Below are 12,060 nucleotides of genomic sequence, written 5' to 3' on the forward strand. Positions count from 1 at the left end.
TAGTGTCACCATTATATGGTATTTTCAGTTTTGTCTTACTATTGTGAACATAATCAACTTTATCCCATCTTTTTAAAAATGAATCAATATAGTTTCTTTCATCAAAATGACAACATTATAATTACGATAAGTGACATGAGCAACAAATGATATCTAGCTGACTTATTGATAGAATTATAATTTGTCTAAATTAATAATTAAAATAGTTTCTATTATGAATTGATTTCTAAATTGGTCACTAACATTAGCTAATAACAAGGTTTTGACCAACATAATTGGTTTCTAAATTGTTTACTATCCTTGGGTGCCAGGTTTTGGTTACCAAAATAATTGATCTCTAATTATAAAATTGATTTCTAAATTAGTCTCTAACATATTTTTGGTTACTAAATTTTTCATTATTTAAGAGTTTTCTTGTAATGGTATTTTTATAATGACAATAATTTATATTTTGTATGTTGACAACTTTAGTACAATAATTTATATTTTGTATGTTGACAACTTGAGTACATATAGTTTTAATTTGGATTCAAACCAATCGTATATTTATTATGTTTTTAAGAATTATTATACATTTTTCAATATTCATATATCAGGTATCTACACTAGTAATAAATATATAATAGTAATAATAATGTCATTAAATATAACAATAAATAATAATTAGTAATAATAATATTAATTATTAATAACACACACAATCGTAATAAATATATAATAGTAATATTAAATATAACAATAAATAATAATTAATAATAATAATATTAATTATTAATAATAATTTCAAATAATAGAAATTATTAATAAAAAATAATAATAATTTAATATAATTTATTAAATAATAGTTTTTAAAATTTAATATTTTTAACTAACTCAAAAATCATTTTATATAATTTTATCATCAAATGTATTTTAGTAATCTTCAATTTTATTCATTATAAATTTTTATTTTATCTATTACATCACCTACTAATCTTACAAAATTAATCTCTAAATTCATTTACTTTATCCTCTAAATTCACTAAAAAAACACAGAAGTCCATTAATCAAATTCTCACACGTTCATCTTCACATTTTTTTTTTCTCTAAATCCATCTTCTCATATAAACACACATCTGATAACATTCTACTTAAATATAATTTTAATTAAACAAGAGCATCAATTAGTTTTTCTAAGTCTAAAATAATATTCAAATTTCATAAACGAACCCAACTAAAATTTAAAATCAAATAAGTGCGCACCTATCAAACGGTGTATTCATGTGTAAAGCTGCATCCTGGCACAGAAAAAAGTGTGTCACATAAAACATTGATACATCAATCCTACATGTCACCCAAAAGAAATGAAACGTGTCGGTGGCAGCTTTTGATTCCCCGTGTCAATTCCACCGCACGAGACGGTGGTCTGCACCCAATTGCTACTTTAAAAACAAACTAATAAATACGCATCTTAAGATATTGAAATCAGATTCATTCTAAAATCTAAAAACAGAAATATACAAAATACTGCAACCTCTATTTATTTGGTATTTATTGGCACTAAAATGAAAAATAAATAAATCAATTTTGTCTATAAAGTAAGAGTTATACAAATAAATAAAATAAAAACACCATTTTGATTTTGTGAATGTATTATTCCATTCCATGACATGAGCAAGGAAAAGGAGAAGAAGAAAAGAGAAGAGAGAAAGAAAAGGGTGGGAGAGCGCGAGTAACGGCCGCAGTGGGACTTTGACAGGCGCACCAGACAAAACAAAACGAACATGCAAGTATCTTTGAATTTACAACCTGGTCCCACCCAAACCTACTTTAATATTTTCTTAATTTTTAATTTTCCTCTTTCTTACACCCCCACCCTTCCCTCTTGTGAAACGCGCACACCGATATGCAAATAGCAGTGCAACACGCACTTTCTTCCACCTCCACCTCAACCTATCACATCACAGAACCACCACTCTGTGCTTATTTTCTCCACACGCCACCACCACAATCTCTTCCAACGTTAACAAAATCAAAACCATCCACATCTGTTCCATTCATACCATGGAATCCGACAAAACAACCTTTGCAGCTCTGTTCCTCACCACCCTCAAGCGCCCCTCCTGGGCCCTCCTCTTCCTCCTCTTCACCCTCCTCACCTTTCTCTCCCTCCACCTTCCCGCCAGGCCCGTCTGGCTCCTCGCCGGTCCCCACCCTGGGCCCTATCCAACATCATGCGCAGCCTTCTTCCGCGACGTTCCGCCCAGGAAGGTCGTCATGTCCATCCAGGACTTCGGCGGCGTCGGCGACGGCACCACTTCCAACACTGAATCGTTCCGGAGGGCGGTTCAGTACATGCAGCGCTTCCAGAACCGCGGTGGGGGCCAGCTGAATATCCCCGCCGGAACCTGGCTCACCGGCAGCTTCAATCTCACGAGTAATTTCACGCTTTTTCTTGAACACGGTGCCGTTATTCTCGCTTCACAGGTCTCGATTATTTTTATTTCGTTTTTTTTTGTTCTTGTGTTCCGTTTAGATTGTGGTTCACGAGTAGTTTATGCATTAAATTGTTTCGTTTCAATAAAGGTTGATCATAACCGGCTTGGTTGAGGAGGAATATGCGGTGGGTTCCGCTCGTGGTTTTTCATTTGTCTTTTTCTTTTTTCCGTTTTATGAAAAAAAATTAGAATAAATAACTTCCTTTTAAAAGTCACCTTTTTTATTTTATTTTTTATCGGAAATTGTTGTTTTTCTTCAGAAAAGAGGTGAAAAATTGCTTTTTGACTTCTGTGGCGACAAATGGTACAATTAGCAACCACATGGTACCGACCAAATCATGCTTGATTGATGACTTTTTTATTTTGGTTTAGTTGGTAAATGCCTTGACGTTGATTATGCTTCTGAGAAATGATTAGAGCATTGTTTTGTTTATTCATTAATTTAAATTTTGATTTTCAGGACCCGAAAGAATGGCCGATAATTGAGGCATTGCCATCTTATGGAAGAGGGAGAGAGAGGCTTGGAGGAAGGCATATTAGCCTTATTCATGGAAATGGCATTAGCAATGTTGTTATTACAGGTAAAACATGAGGGTTTTTTTTTCTACTTCTTCAATTCATTTGGTGCAACAACCAATTAATCGAGGAAATGTCAGAAAAATGTTTTAGAAAAAAAAAATTCCTCAAGTCATGAACAATGTTAGAAAAACATTATGGGGAAAAATGTCAATTTGGATTAATTATAATAAGTCTGTGGGACTCCACAGACTACCCCAGACAAAGGTTAGATCACATATTTGACTACTATTTTATACATTTCAACGCAATTAGTGATTCCATTAGAAAGGAAAAAGACGAGATTATTTAATTCAAGTTTGCTACTATTGTACGCCACCGTTAAATAATTGAGTATGTGGTTAACATATTGTAGGCATGCATTTTATTAGATATATCTGGCTTTGTAGGACAAAATGGGACAGTTGATGGTCAAGGAAAGATGTGGTGGGAACTTTGGTGGAACAGAACATTGGAGCATACAAGAGGGCACCTCCTTGAACTAATTAACTCGGATAATGTTCTCATATCAAACCTCACCTTTCGAAATTCTCCTTTTTGGACCATCCATCCTGTTTATTGCAGGTTTGATCCTTTTGGCTATTTTCACTTCTGTTAGTATGTCTGTTTCACAGTTTACAAAATCACTCCATCGAATGCCAACTTGGAAATTTAATATCTTCAATTTGTTGGTTGTCTTTTTATATTCTTGGTAATTATAAGGAACATGTAAGAAACCAGGTTCAGTTAACACTTGTATGTTTTTAGCTTTTTTTAACCACAAAAACTTCACGAGATTGAATAATCTTCTGTGTTTTCTTTCAGGAATGTTGTGATCAAAGGGATGACAATCTTGGCTCCCCTTAATGCTCCAAATACTGATGGCATAGACCCAGGTTTGTCTTATTCCACTGTTACTCTTTATCCTCTTTTCTTCCATTCTGTTATCAATGCTTGACAGTAAGCAAGTTGGTAATGAATTTCGTTTCTGATAATACAGACTCAAGTTCCAATGTATGCATTGAAGATAACTACATAGAAAGTGGGGATGATCTTGTTGCCATTAAGAGTGGTTGGGATCAATATGGAATCAACGTGGCCCATCCTTCTACAAATATTATAGTGAGGAGAATATCAGGCACTACCCCCACTTGTTCTGGAGTAGGCATAGGAAGTGAAATGTCTGGTGGAATTTCAAATATCATAATTGAGAATTTGCATGTGTGGGATTCTGCAGCTGGTGTTCGGATAAAATCTGACAAGGGCAGAGGAGGCTATGTAGCTAATGTTTCTATAAGTGACATAAGAATGGAGAGAGTCAAGATACCCATTAGGTTCAGTAGAGGTTCAAATGACCATCCTGATGATGGGTGGGATCCAAAAGCTGTTCCTAGATTCAAAGATATTTTGATCAGTAATGTGGTCAGCATAAATTCAACAAAAGCCCCAGTTTTGGAAGGTGTAGAGGGTTCATCATTTGAAGGCTTATGCTTCAAAAACATTACTCTGCATGGTGTTGCCTTATCCAAAAGATGGCGTTGTGAATATGTCTCTGGTTTTGCCACCGAGGTTTTCCCTGTTCCTTGTCTCGAGTTGCGGAACAATAGCTATTCATCCTGGTGTTCACCTTCCTGATATTTTACCATGTCCGGATCCTAGATAGTTCCAAGTTCCAACAGTGGAAAAAAAAGGTTTTTAAATTTCCTCACATTATGATTTGGTTAAGCAGTTTTTAGTCTTGCTTAAGTATATTGTTTCTGTGAGGCACACATATTGAGCTGAACTGAGTTGAACATTGAAGCCTGAATTAAGGTGAAAATTTCCTACTTTTGGGTTGTAAGGTTTGACGGCATTGGAAGGTGCGGAGTATTATTTGATTGACTTGAATACTCCTCCTTGGCCTTGGTTGGTGGAAGCTACATATCATGGAGTTGCTTAGCGGTTAGACAAGTGGTTCATTCTTGTGTTTTGCTCAAGGATGTTTTCTTTAGAACTATTTGTTACAGTTTGTATAGGCAAATTATTCTTGGTAGAGAGACCTAAAGTTGAATACAGAGAGAACTCAATACACACTGTAGAAAACAATTTTGAATCAGATCAGGCCTTTCAATTTTCCTTTATAGATACGGAATATGCCAAACGAATTAGTTTACTATATCCTAGTTTGTTTTAAAGTGTTTCAACTTGTATAGTAGGATAACACGGCACAAGGATTTAGCATATAGTCAGAAAATTATTGTACTGTTATTCAACATTTATATGTGCACAGATATTTAACTGTAATAGAAAAATATTTAGTTAATCAAGGATCTTTGAGTCGTGTGACATGAGTATCTACAATGTATTATTTAGTAAGTAGTGTTCGACACTTCATAATCCATTTTCTTTAATTTTAAACATATTACTTTTATCTTTAATTCTTACAGGTCATTAGCATATAGCATGCATGGCTTAGCCTTTTCCTTTCCTCCCCTGAAAAGTTACTTTTCCAAAACGATTTCAAAAATAATTATTCTTTAAAACTAAACAATTCAAAAACCCTAGTTTTGAGATCTGTGAAAAGTATCACCTAGTTTCTTGTAACATTTTATTTTCAGATCTGTCAAAAGTATCCTCTAATACTACAAAATAAAATAACCACAGTATAATAACATAATTATAGTTTTGTGCTATGATTAATTTATAATGGCGAAGGAACCATGTATAGCAAGGGTTTAATATCCTCCAAACACATGTTCACAACGTTATTCGGTACAAGACAACAATTGCTATAAATAGAAACATCACCTAAAAATTGACAGGTTTGATTTATTTGAATTTCATCATTTTAAACTGAATAAATCAATCAATAAATTCATACTCTAAACCCATCACATTCTGCTGAAGTAGTAGTGAATATACAACCAGTTAAAGATAAGAAAATGTTTCTTACAAGCAATGCATCACAGTGGCTAAGCCAGCAGTGAACTCCAAGAATGCCATAACTTGTTTTTCTTGCAAGACCTTAGTCACACATGCTCATAGATGTTATATATAATGTTGAAGAACACTCAACAACATTAATTGAAGATGAAGATAAAATCCCATTCTTCCTTCTTCCTTCTGTTTCTCATAGCCATTACTCACACAAATGTTTGTTTAGCAGAATGTGATAACGTGAAGGACTATTGCCCTACAAGTACGAAACCCCAAAAGCAAGCCATATTCATCAATGGCCTCTCCTGTGAGAACCCAGATAACACAAGCGCCCATGATTTCAAGAGCAATGAGCTAAGCAAACCTGGTTCCAGGGACGATTTCGGTGCACTGGTTAAAATTGTTACTGCTTCCAAGTTTGTGGGGCTCAACACACTTGGCCTTGCAATTGGTAGAAGTGACATTGAAGTGGATGGGCTTGTGAACCTCCACAATCACCCCAGAGCCACTGAGATGGTGTATGTGAACCAAGGTAGGTTGCTGGCTGCGTTTCTCAACACCCAAAACCAGCTCTTCCAGAAGAATCTCAATGCTGGTGACGTCTTTATCATCCCCAAGGGCTTGTTCCATTTCTTCCTCAACCGTGGTGAACAAGTTGCAACTCTGTTCTCAGTCTTCAACAGCCAAAATCCAGGGCTAGGATCACTCTCCGCCCAACCCTCTCAATCTGAAAACACACTCCAATTGGTTGAGAAGATAAAGATGAAGCTCAATTCACTCTCTCACTCACAACTTCATGGTGATAGTGATTTGACTTCGGTGTTGCTGGATATCGTTTCTCACTATTAGTTCATAGTAGTGTATTCACTCGTTCGAAATTCAGTTGCCAAAATTCACCGAATCTCAAATCAGGAAAACAATAGAGTATTTTGTTATCTTTGCGTGTAGTGAAATATCACAATTTCGTTTCAGTAAATAGTTTCTACTTTTATGACAATGCAAGTAACCTAATCCCAAGAGGATTGGACATATACCCTTACGATTTGCAAAAAAAATAAAAATTATGATTTCAATTTTCATAATAATTAATATGCAGTTATCAGAACCTCAGACTACGATTTGTAATTAAGAAAGCTGTTAGAAGGAAAGATTTAAATATTTATAAATATATTGAAATAAAAAACATATACACGAAGTCGTTGTAGTATAGTGGTAAGTATTTCCGCCTGTCACGCGGACGACCCGGGTTCGATCCCCGGCAACGGCGTTTTTACTTTTGCAAAAATATGAGAAAGGTTTTTATTGTAAATATATTATAATAAGTACAATAAGCACAAATTCATTTTACTATGGTGGTAAGTAATTTTGTTTGGCACGTGCACAACCCGGTTCGATCTCGGCAACAGTATTTTTTTATTTCCAAAAAAGTCAGATTTCGATATACTTATTTACTGCAGCGAAAAGTGTTCTGCGTAAAATTATTTAGTTATGCACTGTATATCTAATTTATATTATATATAGTAGTAACAAAAACTTAAAAAGAGTCCATCAAATTACAAATTATGTAAATGCTTTGGTTCATCACCCAAGACAATAAATATATAGCTGTCTACCTAAAAAAAAGTGATGACAATAATAAAAAATTGATGAGTTTTAACGTTGATCCTAGATTACATTGTACTACAGGAAATATATAATTAGATTAACATGAACGTAAACTACAGGAAACACAAGAACTCTTAGGACACAGTCCTCTAAGAAAAACTTGTTCTTGAAAGGACATTGGTGGAATAATTATTAGAACAAAGGAAACGCATAAGCAAACGTAAATAGAAATATTATGATCCTGGGAAACATTGAAAACAACAGCAAATAATGAACTACAAATTCTTCATTGACGATCTATCTTGCATTTTTCTCCTCGGAAAACTCTAACTAACTAACTAAATATATATATATATATATATATATATATATATATATATATATATATATATATATATATATTTATATTTGACCGTTGTATTCAAAATGGTTAGTATACTTCAGTAACTATCTACAACGACTAACTCATTAACTATTATTAAGAATTCAATGGCTAATTCATTTAAGTTTATCCTAAATCGAACAATACTCCTTCGTAAACTTAAATGCTTCTATCCTTCATATCGACCCCTTTGATCTTCATCTCGACTTTCCACATGAAGTAACCCTTCTCATATTATGCATGTCCCTTCCATCAATAGCCAAGTTCTTTGCTTTCTTCATAATCAACTAAATCTTCTCTTTATCTGACTTGTTCTTCTCTTAGACTGACTTGTCCTTCTCTTTGGTTATTTGGTACTAATCGGGTTCCTTGCTATCTTAGTAGCCAATTTGTTCTCAACCAGATTCTTATCAATAGGTTGAATCGACTAAATCCACGTATTGTTGTGCTCAATCGCATCTATTTCCTCATCCATTGCAAGTCGCCACTTCTCACCTTGCACCTTCAGTGCAACTCTCAAATCCTTTTCAGCTTACTGTTCTTGCAATTTTGAAATATCTTTTTCAAGTTCCAAGCGTTGCTTCTATCAAACCTATTTTCTTCTCTCTAAGCTTGTCTGTAGCTCTGCATTGCCTATAACCTCATTTTCAATTCTCAGTTGCAAATACCTTTGAATAACAAACACATCTTTGCAGATTTCGGAGCTATCCAAGGTTAACATTTTCACCATTGAGCTTTCCAAACGCCTCATTGAGCTATCCAATGTCTCCACTTGCTCCACCAACTTATCTAAGCTATCTACATGCTCCACTGAGCTACCTAGGCTCCCCACTGAGCTTTTTGAGTTGTTCACCTGCTCTAGTGAGCTATGTGGGTTGTTCACCTTCTTCATCGCGCTATCCAGGCTATCTGAATATCTTACTGACCTCTCTAACCTACTTGGTTGTCAAGCCGACCTCTCATCGTTACTCGACTGTCTTGCCGAGTGCTCCTTGCTACTTGACTGTCTTGTCGAGTTCTCTACTTTACTTGGCTGTCTTTGGAGTTCTCCACTTGCTTGTGCTCGACCTCTAAGCTACGTACCATCATCAATATCAATTCTTCTTCCACTTCTTTTGCAAATTTTGTTGGAGCCCAAAGATCTATGGTCATAACTATAGTTTGAAAATTTATGTGGAAGGGGAAACAACCTTGCCAACACTAGGAAGTCCTGGGGCAGTGAAACTGTAGTAACTACCATGAATAGAAGAAGAGGCAATGATGATATAGATTATTCATTATAAATTTAAAATATAACTTATATATTAAAAAAAAACATTCATTACAAATATAATTATAATATAACTTATATCTTTAAAATATTTATTTATAATAAATTTTAATTAAAAAAATATTTATCTAATACATTGTTTGTAACATCCCATTTTTATCTTAGAAACAATTTGTATTACTAAAAACTAATTATAATTTTTTATTTATAATAAAAATTATTTTAGATATTAATAATTTTTAATTTTATAATTTAGTATCTAAATTAATATTGTAGTAACTAATTATTTTTAGTCACTTATTATTTAAAACTTTTTTTTAATATAAATATGTTTAAGTGTTATAGAAGATTGTAGGCCGAGAGGAAGGGAGACAATTTTTTCTCAAATGTTTAATAGTATTTTTTTTATGTCAATTGTTGTTAAAATTATTAAACGTAGTTCTCAATATACAACATTGTTTTTTCTTCTATATTAATAAAAAATAATATACAAAAAGGTCATGAGATAAAAAATAATGCTAAATGTTAAATAAATAATTCACTATCAAGTGAGACAAGAGAAAATTACCTCTTATTTATTTAATAATGAAAGAAAAATATGAAAAAATAGGATAGAAATATTGAGTTTATGTCTAACATTTTTTTAGTAACAAAAGAAAATAAATAAGCAGGAGAGAAGAATGAAAAAACTCAAAAGACAATGAGAGAGAAAATAAAAAATATCTTAATAATTTTGTTTCTTTATATATTTAATTTTATATTTTATTATTTATTATTGTAATTTATTAATTTTGAATATAATATTATTTAATTTTAAAAAATACAAATAATTTAAAAAAATTTAAAAATTTATATAATTTTAAAAAATATATAAAATAATGAAAAAAAGGGGGGCCGTGGCCCAACCTACCCCTTTCAACCTCCGCCGCTCATCTCCCATTATATATGAGTTAGACATCTTATGTGATTATTATTTTATATTAATTCTTTTTTTCTTAATTAAAAAACATTTTGATTGTGGGTTTTCCCTTTAAATTTTTAGTGTTATGAAATTAGAAATAAAGTATAACTTAACTTCATAAAACTATTCTATTAATTATATATTATTATTTGATCATCTATCCACACTTACCATAATAGTTACAAATGCATAGCAATTAAATTTGGTAGAAGATCTTTAATTTCCATGGCATAAGATCTTTAATTATTAATTATCTATGCTCCTTCATCTACTTTGTTTCTAATCATTTCTTTCACTGCTTTACTTTTTACACTATCGAGTTTAATGTATAATATAAATAACATTATTATGTCAAAATTTGATTCCAAACATTCAAAGGAGGAAAAACGCTATGTAGTTGATGACAATATGTTGTTGTAATTCCTTCTCATTCAAATAAAAGTATAATCATTTAATTTGGAAATACTTAATATTACTTAATTTTATTATAAGATTTACAAAATAAAAATAAAAAATATTAAGAATAAAAGTAGGGTTTGAAAATAGAATATTCTCAATTATTTGAAAAAATATGAACGTAGCAAAAGTTTATGAAATTATTTTTATTTATATCCTAAAATTAAGTTTTTTACTTTAGTCTTTTCGTAATAATAATAATAATAATAATTACACATATTAATATGGGCCAAAATAAAAAAAATACTAAATTAATTTTAAGAACTTAAGTAAACTTTAAAATTTAAAAATACTTGATTTTTTTTGTTATAAATTAATATGATTTTGATAGACAATTTTAGGAACTAAATCAATCATTTATTCAAAATATAAAAAAATCTAAGCTAGTCAAATAAGCATATAGTATTTGAAACTAATTATTTTAGTAAATTGGAAATAACTTTTCAAATATTAAAATAAATAATATTCGGAATAAATTATATGAATTTTAAGTATAGAAAAATATTAAAGATGACCGTGTGGGCGACATGTCTTATTATTTAATTTTCACCGTTGAAATCAAAATTAATTTTCATTTATCCTCATACTTAATGAATGTATAATTTTTATTTTATCGTCATCTTCATCGGTTAATAAATACATCGTACTCACGTTTACATTTTGTTGTTTTAATATCAATTAATTAATTTTTATAAAAAATAATAAATACAACAAATAAAATATAATAGTATCATATATTTAATATTAATAAAATGTATTCTCATTTTTCAATATCAAATATTTAAAAAATATTATAAATGTATAAATTCAAATAAGAATATCAAATAACAATTGGATAAATGCAAAATAATTATATAAAATATTATATAATTACACACAAAAAAATTTCATTACAACTAAAATATCTACAAAATTTGCAAATGTATTGAGAAAAAATAATTTTAAAACACTATAAAAAGAAAACTATTGAAGTTTAAAAGTACTTCAAATGTTTTTTTTTAAATCCTAATGAAATAGTTTTTTTGTACACTAATAAATGAATTAATGTCTCCTATCTCATTACTATAATATTTAAATATTCTCTATATGATTTCTATTACACAATGAAAATTATATATCAAAAGTTAATCTAAGTTAACTATTTACATCAAAAGACAATTTTGGTTCAGATGATGTTTTCTAACATTTCTCAAACATTTTAATCAAGATTTATATCTTTTGAAGATATAATTTGACGGATAACTATTGAGAGAAAAGGGATATATTCTACAACATGTTAGAAACTTGTGCAAGAGAGTTTGAAATGTTGCTAAGACCGACAATAGAAAAAACAAACTTATAATTTGACAATTAGAAATGGAGTTTTTTTTTTTTTTTTCGTGGCATGTTGTATGAGCAAAAGATGAAATCTGCAAGGGAAACAAATTGCATAGAGATG

At 31.1% G+C, this 12,060-nt stretch overlaps 2 protein-coding genes and 1 non-coding gene across 3 annotated transcripts; all 3 read left to right on the forward strand.

Moving 5' to 3' along the window:
- The first annotated feature begins 1,663 nt into the window (after positions 1-1,663).
- Positions 1,664-5,338, forward strand: LOC114164354 (probable polygalacturonase). Its single transcript, XM_028048992.1, has 5 exons — positions 1,664-2,466; positions 2,938-3,058; positions 3,443-3,617; positions 3,858-3,928; positions 4,033-5,338. The coding sequence occupies exons 1-5, from the start codon at positions 2,044-2,046 to the stop codon at positions 4,665-4,667; spliced, it is 1,425 nt and encodes a 474-aa protein (XP_027904793.1). The 5' UTR covers positions 1,664-2,043; the 3' UTR covers positions 4,668-5,338.
- Positions 5,339-5,904: 566 nt separating this feature from the next.
- Positions 5,905-7,053, forward strand: LOC114164355 (germin-like protein subfamily 3 member 4). Its single transcript, XM_028048993.1, has one exon. The coding sequence runs from the start codon at positions 6,102-6,104 to the stop codon at positions 6,795-6,797; it is 696 nt and encodes a 231-aa protein (XP_027904794.1). The 5' UTR covers positions 5,905-6,101; the 3' UTR covers positions 6,798-7,053.
- Positions 7,054-7,143: 90 nt separating this feature from the next.
- TRNAD-GUC lies at positions 7,144-7,215 on the forward strand. The gene has a single exon. It is a non-coding gene; the product is annotated as a tRNA-Asp (tRNA).
- Positions 7,216-12,060: the final 4,845 nt, after the last annotated feature.

The sequence above is a fragment of the Vigna unguiculata genome, chromosome 9 (genome assembly GCF_004118075.2).
Source record: "Vigna unguiculata cultivar IT97K-499-35 chromosome 9, ASM411807v1, whole genome shotgun sequence".
In the NCBI taxonomy this organism is placed as follows: Eukaryota; Viridiplantae; Streptophyta; class Magnoliopsida; order Fabales; family Fabaceae; genus Vigna; species Vigna unguiculata.